Source organism: Aplysia californica, unplaced genomic scaffold (genome assembly GCF_000002075.1).
Source record: "Aplysia californica isolate F4 #8 unplaced genomic scaffold, AplCal3.0 scaffold00239, whole genome shotgun sequence".
NCBI classification, from domain to species: Eukaryota; Metazoa; Mollusca; class Gastropoda; order Aplysiida; family Aplysiidae; genus Aplysia; species Aplysia californica.
Genome location: NW_004797509.1, coordinates 831,322 through 852,141, shown reverse-complemented (window position 1 = coordinate 852,141; position 20,820 = coordinate 831,322). Strand labels below are relative to the sequence as shown.

Below are 20,820 nucleotides of genomic sequence, written 5' to 3'. Positions count from 1 at the left end.
CCGAGAGCCCTTCGCAGCAGGAGCTAGTTTTTGTTAATAATCCACGTGAGCTAGCGACGCGCAGAATAGTTAACCTGTATTTTATATTATGCAGACACACTGTTTCTGATTTCATTTTCATGTATTACAAATAAAATGTAGAAACAGTAATAGCCTGTTTGACAAGTTTTCCGAAATACAAGTACACTTTCTGCTAAATTTGTTAAATGCAGGCAACAGAGCAGTTACAATTTTCAGTTGAATGTATGAATTTTTCAACTTGGCCGAGAAAGGCCAATATGACAACACAAATGTTCACTCCCACTCCCACCCACAGAATCTCCCACCACCAAAGATTGCAGGGGCAATCACCGAACATTTTTAATACAATATTTTAACTCAGTAATTACGTCCCTTATAATAATAGAACACGCCCTTATTTTAAGAAGGCCTTCAACAGCGATTTGGGAAATAAAAAGTGTACATGTTTACTAGTATATTATATCTTCGCAAGTCGAGTGTGCGTGTGTGCGTGTGAGTGCTAGTTTGTGAATGAGTGAAAGCGAGCACGTGGCCAATTCTGAATTGTAGATATGGTAGCTAATTTCAAAGAATCTAAGTCTAAGCTGTTGCGTTTATCCAGTTGGACCAAGTGTGCCAATTACTTGAAAGTTATCTCAAGCTTTAAAAAAATTACCCCTTGATTAGATTTTTTTTCTTATTTTTACTCTCTTCTCCTTTTACTGTCAGGTACACAAGGTGGAGCAATGTTACGTCTTCTGCTTTCCGTTTCAGTAACAATATTTCATAATACATGTACATGTATATTATGGTTAGATAAACATATGAATAATAATAATAATGGATTGCATTTTTATAGCGCACATCCACTTATGCAAAGCTCTATGCGCTTAACATGATACATATAATGGATTTACAAATCAATTTTAAAGGTACATAGTGTTACATACTCATGCAAACACATATTCACTCACGCACGCACCACACACACATACATACTCACATACACACATACGTACATATGCACATACGCACATACAAACTCACAACGATCTACAGCTTGGATGCATTCTGTCTAATCGAAATATGATGAAAATAGAAATGATTTTAGTTTCTTCTTTAAAATTTCTAGATTTTCTGCTTCTCTGATAGTTTTTGGAAGCCTATTCTAAACAAGTGGGGCAAAATATGAAAAAGAGCGTTGGCCATATGATTTGTAATTTATTTTAGGCTTAACAAGGGTTGTTTTGTCACTTGATGATCTGCGCGTTCTAGGAGGCACATAGGGTGTTAAAAGCTGTTTTAGATAGTCCGGTGATAAATCATTTAAGCACTTGTAGCAAGTTAAACAGATTTTATATATGATACGCTCTTTCACTGGGAGCAAGTGTAATGCTTTTAAAATAGGAGTCACATGATCATGCTTGAGTTTTTTAGTAATTATTTTGGCAGCAATATTTTGTACTCTTTGTAGTTGTTGTAACTGTTCATCAGGTACACCAGCCAGTAAGGAATTGCAATAATCAATCCTTGACAATATAAGTGATGTTATTAAAGTTTTGGTGACACCAACAGATAGATATTTTCTAATGCTCCCTATTTTCTTCAGCTGGAGATATAGATTTTTACAAAGATTGGATACATGGTATTTCATTGACATATCTTGATCTAGCACCACACCTAAATTTCTTATTTTAGTTTGGGTTGATATTTCGTGGCCATTGATGTTTATTCTGATATTGTCGATTTCATTGCATGCGCTGCTACGAAGAAATAATATTTCGGTCTTATCCTCATTTAATTTTAATTTGTTCTTGAACATCCATTTTCTTATATCATTGATACATCTGGCGATTCTATCTATGAGATTGTGTACATTGGCAGTTGTAGTGAATCCATACAGCTGTGTATCGTCTGCATAAAGATGGTAATTGAGGGCATATAAAGAAATTATTGATGATAGACTTTGCGTGTACATTGTAAAGATGACAGGACCAAGGACCGAACCCTGAGGAACTCCGTATTTTAGAGGTAACCTATCTGACACATCATTGCCAATTTTCACTGACATAAATCTATTGTCTAGATATGATTTAAACCACATTAGAACAGTACCTGATGGTAGAAATGACTTTTCCAATCTCTCTAGTAAAATTTCGTGGTCGATGGTATCGAACGCCGCTGACTAATCAAGCAGAACCAAAACACAGACTTTTTTTATTATCGATTTCATTTAAAACATCTGATGATACCTTTAAAAGAGCGGTTTCCGTACTGTGGTGCCTTTTATAAGCAGATTGAAAAGGTTCTTCCATGTCATTGGCCTTTAGATGTTGTTGAACTTGACACAAAACGATTTTCTCCAGGATTTTTGATAAAAAGTTTAGATTGGAAACTGGCCTAAAATTTCTCATGTCGTTTTCATCAAGACCTTATTTTTTAAGTAAAGGTTTTACAATGGCTTATTTGAAAAGATCAGGTACGATTCCAGTGGTGAGTGACATATTAATAAAACGAGTAACATATGGTGCGAGATCTTCGATGCACGTAACTAACAATGAAGTGGGTATTGGGTCTAAGTCGCATGTTTTAGCGGGGGACTCTTTGATATACTTAATGACATCTTTCTCTGATACCACTTTAAATTCACTCAATTTTGATTTGTTCATAATTGCAAGATTTTCATCAACAACTATATTTGTATTTACATCTAACATATCAGAGTCTAAATCAGTTCTTATTCTTTCAATTTTATCATTGAAAAAGTGCAGAAAATTACAACAAAGTTCTTTATCAGTTTCAGGTGGAAACCGTGTACAATTCTCCCTTCCTAATAATTGATCAGATAATCGAAAAAGTTCCTTGCAGGAGTTTGCACTTTGAAATTTGTTAAGATAGAATTGTCTCTTGTTGTTTTCAATCAGGGTGTTGACGTTGTTACGTTCAGTTGCCAAAATCTGTTTGTGGACGTGGAGGCCTGTCTTTCTAAGCTGTCTCTCCGCTTTCCTTCGTTGTTTTTTGGCCTCTTTGATCTCGAGAGTAAACCACGGAGATGCTGGTCTTGGTGAGATGTTACGAGTGACTACAGGGGAATGTTTGTCCAATGCATTGCGCAGAACTGAAGAGAATTGATCGACAGAGGTGTCAGGCGTAGAGCTGAGAACGAAGTTTATATCCGATTTAAAAGATGAGACATCGAGTTGTTTCATGTTACGAGACTGAACACATTTTGATACGGTGTTTGGTGGCTTTCAAGGAAAAGTGGGCTAACCCCGATTTTGGGGTTTCCAAAAATCTTGACCTGCACCAAAAGTGGGCATTGCCCTACCGATAGGAGAAGTTTGGTTTAATTGGTCTGTGTATTTGTTTGGTTATGGAGAAAACTGTCCTTGTCTTTTAAAGAAACTGAACAAGGGTTAAACACTTTACCTTCGATTTTTCTCAAAACAGCGTTTTTCGGGATAGCCCCCATTGTGCTTAAAAGCGACCGTATGGTAGTTTATTTCTGATTTTCGAAACTGGATTTTAGGTTTTTTTTAGTTTACCGTCTATGAAGAAATTTCAACGATGAGTCAGGCTCTAACAGTATTATTGAGTAAGTAAAATATTTTCTGAATTTTCCCACTTCCATCTTTCTCAAAACAAGAAACCTGCAACTGCAATAGACCAGCATCACACCCATAAGGTAAATAGGAGACTAAGATCTACATTAATTGCTTTCCTTCCAGCCGTTACCAAGTTTTTTTTAAAGGTGCAATTACATGAAAATGCAGACAACATTGTCCAAGACTGCCACCCATTGTCAAGGAGACAAGTCGTTGTTTCAAGCCTACTCAGGTGGATGTCTTGGGCAGTGTCATTATAATTTTGTTTAGTCACGATGTTGTGGAATCAGGCAATGTAAATTTTTGGACATATAGGGTTATCGGTATCATCTTTAAGTCTGTTCATTTGCCTTCCTGATAGGGAAAGAAATATCCGTCTATGTTGAATAGAAGTCGAAATATTTGCCATTAAAGAAGGTCAGGGTAGCCTGGTTTCAGAGGAAAAATTAGCTAGAAAATGGCCGTCAGAGTATGGTAACTTCCATCGCCTGAGAGTCCTTAGAAACTGAAAATGTTTCATTTTTGTGCCTTCAATCAGTTTTTCAGATAAATCCACACAAAAATGTTTTTAAAAGGACATAAAAAAAAGATAAAAGGTGTTGAGCCAAAAAAAGAAAATTATGGAAAAAAATTGCCCATCAGTAAAAAAAAATGTAAAAAGCAGATTTCTTTGATTTCATTATTTTGGCGAGCGCCTGATTTCACCACGATGCCTCAAATTTTTATTAATGCAATGGGGAAGTGGGAAGTGGTTGTTATTGCAGATGATTGTCTTGGACAGGTGGCTATCAAATAAGGTTCAACTATAGTTACGTCTGCAGGCATGTAAGTTTTGTAAGGAAGTAATAAAAGACTATGTACAGTACATGTACCATTCATTATTATTAAAACAAATATCCAAGCTGAAGATAAATGTATAAACTAAAAACTAGTTGTTTTGGAACCCTTTAAATATAGCGCAATAATCCATATATAGAAGAAGTAAACAAATTTGACTGAAAAATTGCAGCATCTAAAAGTAGCATCCCCAAATCACTCACTCATAAGAATTCATTATTCCCAAAGGGGGACATTAACCTGTTCTTATGCACAGTAGAAATGTAAATGGACTGATTCATCGATGTCATGCTCATAACTGTGCCTGAATTCCAACAGGGAACTGCAGCTTTTTCTTTCCTAATCCTTATGCACGATCATCATTTTTCCTCTACTTCTTTTGAATGTTTGTCACACTCTAGGGACCTGCTATATCCTGGGTGCCTTGACAGTGGAAGCAGACTTTGTGCAGTTGAATCTAGAGAGGTGAGCACAGTAAGTCTGATTCCCTCTAAGGACTTCTCTGTGACATCCACCCCTTGGCGCTCATATGACCTTATGCAGTTGCGAGCGCCGTAAAACCTCTACTAAAACAAAAAACCCAAAAGAATTCATTAAAACTTTTCAAATGTAATTCTTTTATTGCAACATGGGAGCAAGAGGAATTGATTGTATATCAACAAGTTCAACAAAAAAATGTGTACAAAAATGAACCACACGGTTTAAAAGTAATAAATTATTCAAATCATATCCAACTGCAGGGGAATCTTGATAATATGCATAATGGAAACAGTAGCTACAAGTATTCTCTAAAATGTGCACAAAGTTTCACTTTCTCATTGAACAAGCATTCCCTGAGTCACACAGCAGATTAAGTAGATAAAGAATGTTCACTTCACAGAGATCTTATAAGAAGCAGAACACACCCTCGCACATTGTTTCACGGATTTTATAAGTATAATGCTCTTGATCTAGTTGGTTACAAGACTACATAAACCACAAAAGAGAGGCTTGTACGTCCACAGACCCACCTTCAATTCGTGAAATTATTCCACAGGGGTAAAAAGGGTAGAGTCCCTTTTTTGATGTAATAACTTCTGAGGCATTAGAAATCAAGCCAAGAGTTAAGCATAGATGTATTCTTTTCATCCACTTTCCAGAAAAATATAGGAGTAATTTTCATCAACTTGTTCTGTAGGGGGACTCTACAGGACCCAAAGACAGAACACAAAGACAATTTTCACACTTCCTCTCATTAAAAGCAATACCTAAATTTTGCAGAGGCAAAAAAGCGGCCAGATCTATGCCTGTGGTGTAACATAAGAGCCTTTTACATCACATACAAAGTGAGTGGATTTGATTCCCAAGTGAGGAAACGATGATTGGCCCCAATAGCTAACGCAGAAGCAGCCTGCCTCCTAAATTATCTGATGGTGTCACCAGAGGCAAGTTCAAGGAACATGAGTTTGAGTCCAAGGTGGGGAAGACATTTTCTATTAGTACGGTGCAGTATAATCCGCTTATATCAACATGCTTTAGGAAGAGGATTTGATGTCGATATATAAAAATGTCCATACCTGAAAATATAAAAGACAAAGAGGAAAAACAAGGGGAGGTCGGCGGTAAAAAGATAACACAACTTTTTAAATTTTAAGCTGGTTCCTTCCCTTGATTCTTACACTACACAGTGAGGCACTGTACTGTGTTGGAGACTACGCTGTATATGCCCTAAATGACCTTCCAAGGCCTGGTGTGTCTATATAAAGGTTACTTGGCGGGTTTGCGGACTTGGTGAAAAACTAAAGCCTTGACCGTTAGCATGGCTTTTTCCCCCATTGATGTTCGTGGGCTTCGCCTGGTACCCAGGAAGCATGTTGTAAAAGCAGAGTGGGCCAAAAAAAAGTCAATATAAGAGAAATTGTTCAGTGAAGATACTTAAGGAAAAATTTCGTAATTGGAAAATATGTCAATAGGTCAAAATGCTGGTACATCGGCTGTTGATATAAGTGGATTACGCAGTATCTCTTTCTAGCTGGAATGTATCACATCGGATACAGATCAGGGTCGAAGCAGCCCGCCTCTTACACGATGTCAGTTATGTCTATAAGTCTGAGATACAGAGGAGCAGGAAAAGGCAAGACAAAATATAGATAGACACAAAAAAGGGAAAGTAAGGAAGCAGCATCGACAAGAGGCATCCTAAAAACCACCCACAAAATACTGATAGAGGCATAAAATATTTACAACAGCACCCAATCAAAGCAGGTATTCCAAAGCCTAATGGATACCTTTCCCACTGTACACAAATAATTTGGTCATACAATTTCAATCAGGAAGAAAAAGACACAATCTTTCTTCATTGAGAAGATACAATAAAAAACAAGAAAACTGAGTTTTGGAAATGACAAGCTACCAATAGCACCGAGAAGACAAATATACAAGACAAAAGTGTATTGAAAATGAAAAGCAGGAAGTCGTTGATCAATTTATACAAATGTATCGACAGTTGGAAAAGGGGGGTAAAAATGTTTCTACAGTCGTCTCGATGCTGTCTTATGTTCAAAAGACATTGGGAGCAGAGATTCATTCAGGGGGCTCTAGTGGGCAACAGTTTAAGGTGTTAGCCTCTCATTCCATAGGTCAGGAGTTCAAATCTGGAGAGTGACGGAAAATTTTCTAAACTAAAATTTTCTCCTTTCACATCCTTTCCTACTCTCTAACAATGTTCTGTTGTCTGCTTTCGTTTCTACTTTCTGCCCCACCCCCTCACCTCTTTTGACCCTCCTCTGGGCTCCTGACTCTTTCTGCAGCCTTTCTACTGCTACTCCTTGGCTCTTTACTGCTGTCTTTCAGCCACACCCCTGATCTTATGGTAGGAAAGACCTAGCCTTCTCAGACAAGGGCGAAATATCTCAGAGGTCCCATGTGCAAGTTGCGCACGTTAAAGATCCCTTGGTGGTCCAAAATCCATAAGAGTAGGCTTCGGCCGCAACCAGGGTAAAATTCAAAATTTCCCACTAACTGAAAATGTTTAACACGTACCGTGCGCTCAGGTGACCTTGTCATTGCGAAAGTCGTAAAACATGTACAAAAAAAAAAAAGATTCATCGATTGACTCAGAGGATTCTGAAAAACAGCATTTACCATGTGCTTATTTAGCCAATTGATCATAAAGGTTGATTGCCCCAGCATCATATAACACAACAGCATTCATTGTACTTTTAATCTAGTAACGCACTATTCCACTGTTTGTATTAATAAATCACATTATTGTATGCCGTGAAGGTTTTTGTGCGTTCAGATCTTTATAAGATGATTAAAAGTAGCTTTTCAAGTTTGGTGTGATACCTATCAGTGTTTAAAGGAAACATTTCATTCTCAAAGTTTGTGAAGAAAAAAGTAATAGAAATGTTCTCCTAGATTTCGATTGAAACTTGTAAAGAGAAAAAAAAAGACAAATGGTACAGATTCAGATAAACAAAAAAAGCCCAATATTGGAAACCAGCTGCCTCATTTCCATTATAATTCCACTCAGCCCTCGAATGGATAAAGCATGTAAAATTAAGCATAGCACTTGAAATACAAGTAAAATTCATGTATGGCCTAATTACATGTATAAGTAAAATCATGTTCATCAGATATTTGATAACACTCCTTCAGTATTACATTTTTATTCATCAAATGTAAACAAGGTATAAACTCTCTCTCTCTGTCTTCCTCCCTCCCTCTCCTTCCCTCTCTCTCTCTCTCTCGAAAAAAACCACACTCATAATCACACACACAGCACCTCTAAGCGGTGAGGTCATTGGCCCTGCAGGTAGTTGTTATCTCGCAAGAAAGACTCCATGTCAATCACTGGCTCTTCGTCATCACTGTTGCTGTAAATGACTAGCGCATCGCTGCTCTCTTCATCACTGTCACACAGGTGTGGCTTTGGGATGCGCACCCGTGGGACGCCAGCAAAGGAACCTACAAATAAAGATACAGGTGGAATTGACCTGACAGGGATACAGTCTAACATGTAATGATGTATATAGCGAAATTGGTGTGATGCCAAAATCTTTTCATTAAGTAAGAATTTTGTTATCAAGGTTTTTAAATACAAAGAATATACATGTACCATGCATATGGAAAAATTACAGACCTGAAAATCTGTCTGTTATGTGCATGTTCATTATGTGCATGATAAACTATAGTTAATAATTCATGTATGGATCAATCATTCCATTATAAAATAGGCACCTCTACAGGAAGCAATAAAAGCGTCTTTCCTAATCGTATTTTAAGCCCTTCCTTGCCAAGGGGTGTGCGGCATTCCTGTCAGCACTAATTTTCCACTTAGGCCATTTGCAAGTACCTCAGTCTCATCATCTCAGTGTTAAGTGTAGTGAACTCGCTTTATAGATATGGCGCACTTAAACCATATTCGGATCTCAGGTCTTTGAATGTGTCACTTTCGTCAGTCCTTATATCCCCAGTCAAAAAATGCAATTTGCTGCCTTTTACAGGGATGCCAAATGATTTATTTTTTTAAAACTGAAAATGAGCAGAGCATCACATCTCACTTAAACCGAACCTTGTAAAGCTTTTAAATGAGCAAACAAAAACATATTCTCTCTTACCTCTCCCCTTTCCTTTGCAAGTGAAAACCCCCCAGAAAAAACTGACATTTGGCATCCCTGCTTTTATATGACATTTTTGTGTTTATGCATTGCGAGAACACACTTTCATCTGCAAGACATCACCTGTGTTTACAAATCGCTTGCAAACCTAGCAGTAAAATAATACTAATAAATTCGGAACCGATATGCCATTTTTTCCCCCAAGAATGAATCAATGCAGTGCTTGGGGCTAAATCTCCATCCCGACAGATTAGAGTCACATCTTATAGGCAACTAGGAACAGCAAATTTTGCCAATTCCATGACATTCATTGAACAGCAAAAAGTGAAAAAATTTCATTTTTTCTTGACTTACCACCAAACATCATAAGACAGCAAAGGGGCTAAATAATTACTTGAATGAGTTCACTTTGTTTTGGTAAGAGTTTTACAGCACTACAACACAATTAGTCATATAAGTGTCGAGGATGAGAGGTGTTACAAGAGAGTAAGAAGACACACAAAAAAGGAGAGATAAGGACTACAGATGTTTGATAGGAAATAAAGAGCAAATCACACCAGAGCGTCTTCCAACCACCCACATTTGACATGTGCATCAGCACTGAAAGAGTTTGTAAAAGCAATACAGACACTAATAATTTCAGCAATTACTTATACAAACATCCTGTGACATAATTTGACAACTATCACACTAAAAACTTATATTTTCCAATTAGGCCACCCCTGTGGGTATTGGATAGTGGTAACATCTAAAAGTTGAAAGACAGACAAATTAATAAAGATAACATGAAAGACAGAGAGATAGCTATATGAGTACATCTGTAGATTATAAAAGATCAGAAACTGATAAAGAGAACAAGACAGACACAGACGTAATATCAAGAGAACATGAAAGATCACTCACAAGGGAAATATATGAGTGAGACCGCTAGCAGGCATAAGAAACATTTGCAGAGTACAATTTTCCACAACATAGAAGTTACGATTATCACTTTCCTCAAAGCTCACCATCAAGAAATTTTTTCCACAATCTCCTCACCTTTCTCTTTTGCAAGATGTACCGCATCATCATCATCAACTTCCTCTTCATCGCTGTCGTAGACCTTCTCAAAATCAAGACTGAGGCACGGAGGCTGTAGAGCCATAGGAGCAATGTTCTTAGTTACAGAGACAGCATATAAAGAATAACAAATAAGAAATAGCATTTGTGTCATGGTGCAGTGGAATCAGGCCCTCATCAAGTACTGGGCATGTGGAGTTATTGGAATCATCTTAAAATTAGTTCACTTTTCTTACTTCGACGAAAAAAAACAGCCATCTATCCTGAATGGAAGTGGAGATGTTTGTGATTAAAGGAGGTGGGGGGGGGGGGGGGGGGAGGTGTCGCCTAGTTTCAGAGGTAAAATTAACAAGAAAAAGGCCGCCATAATATTGGAGTCTTTGGAAACTCAAAATTTACATTATTAGTGCCTTTAATCAATTTTTTTCCCAGAAAAATCCACACAGAAATGTGTTCTTAAATGGATATAAGAGGTGCTGGACCAAAAAACAAAATTTTAATAGAAATTGCAAAGTTCGCGGAAAATGCCGATTTCTTCAATTTCATTATTTTGATGAGCGCCTGATTTCACCACGCTAACTCATATTTGTATAGCACAAAGTCCTACTCAACAACAAGCTCTATGTGCTGTACAATCTCAGCAGACCTGATGGCATTCTAAAACAATCTCAACTTGCAGGGAAGCATACAGTGCAAGCCACATAAATATCGAAACCAACTTAGGTTTTGGGGGGGGGTCAAAGAATCCTTTACCTTATACTGACATTACAGTGTCCTGAGAAAAATTTCAAGTCTTTTTCTCCCCCCCCCAATCTTAGAGAATGAAATATTTCCTTTTTAAAATATTTACAGCAACTGCTTGGATATCTATTAACTCTCTGGGAGCGTCCAGCGGTAATAACCTTGAGCTCTATCATACGCTACGTCCAGTACTAGTGACAACTGTTTCGTTTAATTTAGTGCTAGTTTTTGCTTGTTCTTCGGAACTATTCCTGAACCAAGTTTTTTAGAAATGAGTAAGCCTTTGTTTCCGCTATTTAGAAGTGGGAGGCAAGCTTTTGGGGTTATAATGAGACATAGTGCACTAGGTTTAGGTGACTGTAGAAAAAACTCAGGGCTTAAAGAGTTAACGATAACCAAAAACACAAAATCTGATTACATGGCAAACTTGAAAAGATACTATTATTCATTTTGCAAAGATCTGAGCCTACAAAAATGTCTTAACAGCCTACAATAATATGATTTAATACAGGCAAAGAAATAGCACATAACTGGATGGAAAGTACAATGAATTCTGTTTTGGGTTACATGATGCAATGACAGTAAATTTCGTTGATCAATCGGTTAAGTAAGCACACAATACATAATCACTACCTTAGAATTACAAAGTTCTATCCAACATTTTTGGACATTTTGAGTTACTGAGACCATGATGTCAGAACCAAGTTATCAAGATATTCAAAGAATTGTTTTCAAACAAGCTTGATATATGAAACTCAAAATTTTGGTGTCATACTTCTCAAAACTAGGTGCTGAGCAGATAGAATGCTGTGATTCTTGGGTAGTGTACTGTCTCCTAGAGTCCTTGGGGACCATCAATGAACCTCCGCTCGAAACATCTTTGACACATAAGAAAGTATCAAGATCATGGCACGAAACACATTTTTACTCACCTTTATCTTCTGCTTAAGCAAGCGTCCCCACTTTCCCTTTATTTCTTTGCGTAGGAAAAGATTTGTTTGGCCAGGGCATGGCTTGACTGTGCTCTTGTTCGGCAAGATGTTACTAAAAAGTTCCCAGTCCAGTTCGTACAAGATTCCCTCCGACCAGGCACTGATATTGAAATAGAATGAGACTATCAATTTTTCCTGTCTTCATTTTCATCAATCTGAAACCAGCATTAGAAAAGTATTCAGAAACAAAACAATGATATATTATGTCTACTAAAATAATTGTTTTTTTTAAATTTACGCTATCACTGCATTCCAAACTAATTCACTTAAAAAATATTACAGTATTTAATTTTCACCCAAACTTCAAGCTCCAACTCCAAACCTCATGATCTTAAACAATTCGGAGAAAACTAATACACTTTGTACACATTTTTCATCATTGTGTTGAAATTAAGTCTGAGAAGCCATAGCTTTATCAAACATTTTTTAAAACCTTGATCACTCAAGACACATCTGTTTCATATCAAACATCTCTCATCCTTATCTCCCCTTTTCCTTTTCTTTGTATGTTGCTCTCTAGCCACACCTCTAATTTTCAGCATTAATATGACCAATTTGTGATGCAAGAGCCGAAAAACTCTAAAACAAAAACTGAGACACATGGAGAACATTTCGAAGACAAAATGCTGCCAGAAAAACTACCTGACAAAGATTCTGTTTGGGTAGATATGAAAATCGTTTATGGAAGCATTCCTTATGCTCACTGTAAGCACCACCCTGAAGCAATTCTCTATCCACGTCACGTGAGGTGAGACCCTGAGAACACAAAGAGAAACATAAGAAGAAAGCACATACACATACCTGGTAATTAAATATATACAGGCTTGCCAACTTTTTTCAAAAACTCAATCAGAGATGTCCAACGTTATAACATCAGAACGTCAGGACAGTTGGCAGGCTTGTGAATAAGACAACAGAGATCTGTTCTTTAATTTTTACACTGAACACAGTATGACGATAACCACAAGAATGTGAAGGGAGGGAGGGAGGGAGAGGGAGGGAGGGAGGGAGGGAGGGAGGGAGAGGGAGGGAGGGAGGGAGGGAGGGAGGGAGAGGGAGAGAGAGAGAGAGAGAGAGAGAGAGAGAGAGAGAGAGTGAGAGAAAGAGAGAGAGAGGGAGGGAGAGGGAGAGGGAGAGTAAAAAAGACAGATTGAGACAGACAGACAGACAGACAGACAGACAGACAGACAGACAGACAGACACAGACAGACAGGTGGGGAGTGAGAAAGAGACAAACAGACAGAAAAAAAGAAAGATAGAGACAGAGAGAAAAAGACATAGGGAAAGAAATGGTATAGTCTAGCCCCGTACGCTTTGTCCACAGCGTCAGATCTGTGTGCGGGTACCCCTGCCAGGACCTCCTGTTGCGGCAGCTGTAAGGTCATGGCCGCCTGTAGCTCCTGGCACTGCTCCAAGGTCGGGCTCTTCAGACCGCGGTCCAACATACTGAAAGTCACACGTAAGAGGTCGTTGAAAATCTTTCTTTAAAGTACAGTAGGTATTTTTACACCATCACCAACAAAATTTTAATCATTTAGGCGGTGGGCTTCCAACCTCGCCTGTCAGGGCCAATCCAGGCTGAGAGGGATACAACATCTCAGTAGAAAGACTGAGATACTCCACAAAAATTTTCTCCCCAACCCGGGATTGAGCTCGTGTCTCCTGCACACCAACAGTGAAACGTCTGACCACTACATCACATAGGCAGTTAAAGATACTTGAGTTTTGAGTAATTTGTATGTCTTTTCTTGAGTAAAAAAAGCTAGTTTAGTTTGTTTGTTTGTTTTAGTAGAGGTTTTACGGCGCTCGCAACTGCATAAGGTCATATGAGTGCCAGAAGATTAGAGGTGTTACAAGAGAGTAACAAACATAAAAAAGAAGAAGGGGAGATAAGGATGATAGATGTTTGTTAGGAAAGAAGAAGCAAACCACACCAGAGCACCCGCAAACCACCCACCTAGTTTAGTTGACTTAGTCAACTTGCAGTAAAAATTTTACAGCACTTGCAACACTAACAGGTCATATCAATGCTGAAGATTAGAGGTGTTACTTGAAAGTAACATTTAAAAAAAGGAGGAACTCTTCACACCTCAAGATACTGAAAGTCCCAATATTTGAATTTTGAGTAAATCATACATCGCAAGGTTTGTGGGAGAAAGGAAAAGCATCTCAACATAATAACCATAACAGGGAATAAGTAAGACAGACAGACAGGAACATAAGAATTTAATTCTAGTAAAAGTTTTACACCATCCATCGTCCGTATCTTTCCTCCTTTTCTTAAAATGCTACTCTCTAGTAACACTTCTAATTTTCAGCACTTATATGACCTATTTGTGTTGCAGGTGCCACAAGACTCACTAAATCTGTTTAAAAAAACCTCTACATAAGATAAGATGATACTTTATTATCCCAGTGCGAAATTGTTCTTGGTCGTACAGGAATGGTAAAAACATATGCAGGTTTACACATACATAGAATTTGAATCATATTACACTTATTAAAATTCAATATAAAGAGAAAAATAAAGCTGAAAATTACACACTTATCACATTAGATGCATCTTTCAACCATGAGCAGGAATTTATCTCAGACCTTTTCAGAGTTACATAAATACATGTATATATTCAAATTGTATAGTATGCAATTTCTTAAAAAATCGAAGAGAACTGAAGTCATCTGCCACTTACTCGTTCAGGATGATAAGCAGCTTGTGTTCCAGTAGGACTCGCTTGTTCTTCCTGTTGTCGTAGACCAGACACTGCAGGGTGGACAGCATGTGGTACAGGCACTGGGGAAGGAGGGGAAGGTGGTTGTTTGATTCATACGAGAAAGTAAAACAAAAATCAAACATTATAAAGGTTGGTAATAGCTGTGTAAAGCGCATAGAGCATCCTGTAGAGCATGGCAATGGATGATATAAAAGTTATTATCATTATTCTTATCAACATTATTATAATCATTATCATTATTATAATAAAGGTCAATTAGTGAAGGGCAATGCGGTACAGACACTGAGAACAAAGAAAAGTTTTGGTCTAAAAATATAAACAAAATGTTGAAGTAGAATGTGAAACTTGTTACTAAAACTCAAAAACCATTCCTTCTACAGGCTCCATTGTAGACAAAAAAGCCATAGTTGTTTTCCAGAAGATGCACAAAATGTGGAAATTGGTCATCTGTATCAGATTTAATTTTTTCTTACCTGAAAGTTAGACATCACTTTTAAGCACTCGTATAGTCTCCAAATCATTTCACTTCTGTTTATACATGTCATGACACGGCGGAATCAGACGCTTGTCAATTTTTGGGCATGTGGCGTTATTGTTATCATCTTAAAGCTTGTATATTTGCCCGTCTTTTGATGAAAAAAATACCAATCTATCTTGAATAGAAGTCGAAATATTTGCAATTGAAAAAGTGGGGGTCACCTGGTCTCACAGGTAAAATTAGCAAGAAAACGGCAGCAAACTTTGGTTATTTCCAAAGTTTGAAAGCCATTGGAAACTGAAAATTTAAATTATTTGTATTTTTACTCAACCTTTTTCAGTGAAATCCACACAAAAATGTATTTTTTAATTGATACAAAAAGTGTTGAGCTAATAAACAAAAATTTGAAAAAAATTGCCAAACAGGCAGAAAAAATGCCCAAACCTTTCATTTCATTATTTTGACGAGCGCCTGATTTCACTGTGATGCCTCACATATTATAAGTACCAAACAAACAGTCTTGCAATGTAGTGTGAAGAAAAAGCTTCCCTTTTCGCCCTTTCTACTACAAAACTAAAACTATTTATCAAGAACTAAAAGACTCTTTCTTTCACTTTCTACATTTTCAAACATCTCATTTACCTTTGGAGACATTAGGTTGCTCAAGAGACCAAGCAGTACACCAAGGAAACCTTCCCGCAGAATGAACGGATGGACGCTGAAGAAAGACAAAACAAGGTTAAAATATCAATATGTTCTGGCAGTTGATAGAAGCCTCTCTACACAATAAAAGAGCTGGAGAATGTAAGATGACAAAAATTAACATAACATATCAATGGATTTGGGTACAAACAATCAAAGTCCCTAAAGATATTTTTTACAAGAAAATGAAATAACTGATTCCCCTGAAACTGGCTGCGAGACATAAACACTTTAACCACATGAGTGTTTGCCAAATTTAAGTGCCTTTTGTATTGGTCCACATGAAAGGATGCAGTTGAGAAAAAGTATGTTTTAACATTTTGTTGTCATTATTACTCTATTCATATATTATTATTATGATTAGGATCATAATCTGATTTAATACGAACAACTAAATTCAAGTCTCCAGTATTCTTTCTGCTGTAAAACATTATTGTCACGATAATGATTATGATTATGACTGTAATTTTTATCACTATGTATACACCTCTTGCACTGTGCCAGGGCACCCAAGAGTTCTAGCCAGGGTTCCCTCTCGTCATCACTCGTACACATCGGCACCGACGACCAGATCAGATCTACCACTTCCAAAGTCTTTAGCTCCTGGCAGACCCTGGTACATAAAAAAACAACTCATAAACAAAGTTATTTCTATTAAACTAACAAGTCCAAAAATCTGCTTTATTCTTTTATATCGTTGTCATTGTGTGAGGTAGAAAAAGACACCAGGAACTTCATAGGTGTTTAAGCTGTTGCAAAAGTAAGAACACATAGAGTTTTCGTTAAATTATGACCAATGCTCAAGACATTACTGTTTTTAGATTAATCACACACATTTGGCATTGCTATTGTACTTGTTAAGCCCTAAAAGCCTGTGTTTTCTAATTGGGGTTGAGTGTTACACAAATGTCTTATACTATCATTACTTTTTTGACTGAGGCACTGAAAAAAGTGCTTAATGAGCATCTTTGACATGTATTCTTCATAAAGAGAAATATTGTGTACATGGACAGAATGAGATCAACCTACCCACTGTCAGAACACTGGACAAGCTGCGCTGATGCCTTGCAAACATATTTTACCATCTGATAAAAATAAAATAAAAACCAGTTGTTAGATCTACAAACAATTCACAAAAAATGTTTGGTGAAATAAAATGCTGAGCACCTAACAACAATGCAATAAATCACAGAGCAAAATCAAAAGAAAAATTTACCTCTGTTTAACAAATAAATATGATGCAAAAGATAGACTCCTGATGACTTCTATTCCCATAGCTGCTAACCTTTCAAAAGCAAAGAAAATTAATTTATCTCATCGTTAACTTACCTCTTCTTCGAGGGTCAATTTTTGGTGTCTCTTGAGAAGTTCCGACAGAGTATTTTCCAACTGACTTGAGCTGCAAGCTTCAACAAAGCTGAGGAGACAAGAACGAAGGTATGGTTACACAGCAACAGCTCCTTTCAAAACTGTCAGGGTAAAGTGAAAAAAATGAGAACCTCAGTACGGCTTGAAGATACTTATCAGTAAGTTTGGATCTGTAAATTACGGTTCATGGCGGCGGAGAGCTTTTCACAAAGATATGTGCATCCAAAAAGGCACACAGTCCACTTGTATATCATCGAAATTGCTGGGGACTGTATTAATAAAACATCTCTTTTGAAACTATTAGTCTGACAGGTAAGACAATAAACAGTCACTAGATTAGTAATTTGATCTCATTAACTCTTTTTATCCTAGCCGTACCCCCACGGACTCTGTACCAGTCCTGGGGCCGCCGCGCCGTATGAGTCGGAAGTCAGTGCGTATAGTTCAAAGTACTATAATTCTTACATTTACTCTAAGGTTTTAAGGAAATTTGGCAGTTATATTAGAAATTGAATGTTGTTGTTTTTTTAAATGTATGTGGTTAGGAATTACACTAATTGCACAAAGTAGATTTTGAAGTGTATTCCACCCTTGAACTTGACCCTGATTGCCGCACCCACGACGTCCCATTGGATTTTATAGATCTAGATCTAGCCCTACCCATCGAGCACAAATTCCAGTACTGGCCCCTTCACCATGATCTGAATCGCTATTAGTTGAGTCTAAGTCCTGTTTCTTATCATCCACAACAGAATTTACGGCACTTATTTCAGAGTCACTTTCATCAAATTAGTATCATTCCCCCTCACAACCCAGCGCCAATTCAAAAAGTACTTCGTCGGTTGTGAATGTGCGTTTTTGAGACATCTTTCAAGCTTCTACACCCATCAAAAACAAAGAAACCACTGTTCATTGGAAAATTAAAATATTCAGACAGAGCTAGCATCGCCGTATTTGCATTATATTTTGGTAATTACAAGCAGAACTAGCTTCTTTGACGTGACCGTATCGCTGTTCCGAGTATACTCGTAGCCCAGACTGGTCCTTGTTACGAGTATACTCGTAGCCCGGATAAAAAGAGTAAATGTCACACTATTACAAAGTTATGTGATTGTTTGTACTTCTGAGGTAAATTTATATCCCCCCCCCACCCCCTCAACACACAAACTGAAGCACAAAATACAGTTTACATAGGCCAACCTCCCATCCTAAGAGACAGATATGGATATTTATCACCATTATAAACATTACAGTCAAGCTTAGGAAGCTCTAGAGGAAGTTGGTATGGGCAGTAAGCATCAACACACTATGCTTTCTTAAGGAGTTCAAATCTTAAGTGGGCATATTGAAATTTGGATCCTAAAACAGAAATACAGTCGGTTTGACAACATAAAGCATATCATATTTGCAATAGTTTATGAACAAAACTTTTTAACTTGCATATTTTGCACATATTAAGTGCAGTTAAAATTACAGAGGAACACACTTTTACGAACATGACCTACTTTCTCTCTATGGCTTAAAGTACCTCATCATACAAGCAGTCACGATTATTTAAAGAGTAATCGCATCTATTCAAACCAACCAGCAGTTTGTCATTTTTACACGTACAATAATACAAAATTTGCTCAAGGAGCGCACCTTAATACGCTAACTCTTCTTAACTGTTAATTGAACCAATTAAATTTGGCACCAGGACCAAGCACCATGACATGACAGACTAAAACACACGCCTCTAGTGCACTGAAATACTGACCTCTTTTGGTTAAGTAATTTCGTGACACATTGCACAGCTTGCAGTTGAACCTGCGGCCTGCTAACCTGTAGGGAAGCCAAACAAATAATTTTGAGACGATAATTCAATGTTTCGAATAATGCAGTAACTGAGGTCGCTCAATAAGAGGATAATTTTCATTTTATTACTAATCCTGAAAAGAGCAATAAAGTCATATAGAAGCTTGAATAATTTATTACATTCGAGAGTCCTTTCGAACACTCGTTATAAAAGTTTCACTGAACAATACTGAAACTCAACATTCTAAGAAAAACAATAAAAAGACTGAAAATGATTTGATGGAAATAAGTAAAGATATTAAAACTGAAAATTATGAAGATAAGTGTCAAATTAACGCCTTTGTAACTGAAGAGAATGAGATCAACTGAAAATTTTTAATTATTTTTTTCTTCATCAATTCATCATATGCAGTCTGCCAATTTATATTGACGAGAATCAATACAGACTTTAAGGCTATAACCCTTACCTGCTCAAGACAATAGACAAGATGGCGGATCAAGTTTTCAGAGATGCAGATTTCAGACACCCTGAAATAGAGCAGAAGTCAGGAATAAAGCTTTTGTTAAGGGAACCAGAATTCTCTGTTGTACAATTCATAATAACCATTGTACAATGGTTATTATGAATTGTACTACTGAGAATTCTACCTCATAAGTTGCAAAACTCGTCATTACCAAACATTATTCTCCAACTACCTCATTTAAATAATGAAATAAAACCAACCAATAATAATGGCATTTATATAGCACTCAAATCCGATTACTATTATTCAAGTACACAGGCTCTGAGCTCTTTACGATACAACAATAACATATAATCAGTACACTGTGTTCTGACCAAAAGAAAATCTCTCTCTATGTATACTACATCCTTAGACACTACAATGAATAGGTCATTCATCCTGAAAAATACCGTTAAAACTTTCATTTTTTCTAAATGTCAAAATGAACATTCATAATCATGAGTCTCTTTTGAAGGAAGGCTCACACAACCTTAGAAAAAAAAAACTCACCTGGGCAGTCAGCTTATTCCGATTTACCATCTCAGATCAGATTATTTTTTCCTAAAGACTGACGGTGCCCATCACATCAGGGACTTGAACTAAAACCTTTCAGTTGCACGTCCATGCTACCACTGAACCCCAGGACAACTTAACATTATTTCCTTCTAGTCACTCTAAATTATTGCTCACCACCTAGGCGGTATCGACGACTAATGAGCAATTTGTGAGACGTGCCGACAAAATGAGTAACTTCTTGCAAGCTACAAATGGAGATATTGGCCAAAAATCAACACAAGTGTAAAAAAAAATCAGTAGATTTTCTTTTGATGCCATATTCTTTAACACTCTGCCCTTGCCTTCGATGGCAAAGGTTTTTCCTATAGGAGCCTTGTGATGGCCAAAGTGTTAAGTATACTTGCCTTTTATTATTTCATACTTATAAATAGTAAAAACTTCATCTATAAGTGTGATGTATCTATTTCCATAGGGCTCGAATCCGAGAAGTTTCTCATTTTGTCAGCATGCTTCACATTTGCTAAAATGGGTGGGCAGTGAGGATCACCTGGGACAGGTGTATTTTATACCCCACCTAGAAATAATAGTGAAAATTTCAGCTTCCAATTCGTGGCAAAATAGGGCGTTGGCTATAAAAAGATTGACAAGCCCTGCTCTAAATAAAGCGTAATTAATACCTTGCACTGTCTCCGCAGCATGAGGTGAGGGCTTGCAACAGAAGACCATGAGTTCGAACACAGCCTAAATATCCCACAACCTTCACGGCATCCAGCAAAACCCCTCTCTGCTCCAGGGCTGAGTCCCACCTAAAGCAAGAGATCACTTGTACATAAATTTTGAAAGAGAGAGAGAGAGAGAGAGAGAGAGAGAGAGAGAGAGAGAGAGAGAGAGG

General features: G+C 37.3%; 1 protein-coding gene across 1 annotated transcript in view; it reads right to left on the bottom strand.

The window, feature by feature from the left end:
• Positions 1-7,385: 7,385 nt before the first annotated feature.
• LOC101851955 overlaps positions 7,386-20,820 on the bottom strand; it is a gene marked incomplete in the record, with an annotated part of 60,061 nt that continues 46,626 nt past the window's right edge. Inside the window, 13 exon segments of the mRNA XM_035970230.1 lie at positions 7,386-8,390; positions 10,082-10,175; positions 11,776-11,935; positions 12,478-12,591; positions 13,147-13,281; positions 14,526-14,626; positions 15,688-15,763; positions 16,235-16,360; positions 16,777-16,832; positions 17,077-17,164; positions 18,872-18,936; positions 19,377-19,437; positions 20,606-20,734. Coding sequence (XP_035826123.1) covers positions 8,224-8,390; positions 10,082-10,175; positions 11,776-11,935; positions 12,478-12,591; positions 13,147-13,281; positions 14,526-14,626; positions 15,688-15,763; positions 16,235-16,360; positions 16,777-16,832; positions 17,077-17,164; positions 18,872-18,936; positions 19,377-19,437; positions 20,606-20,734 — 1,372 coding nt within the window.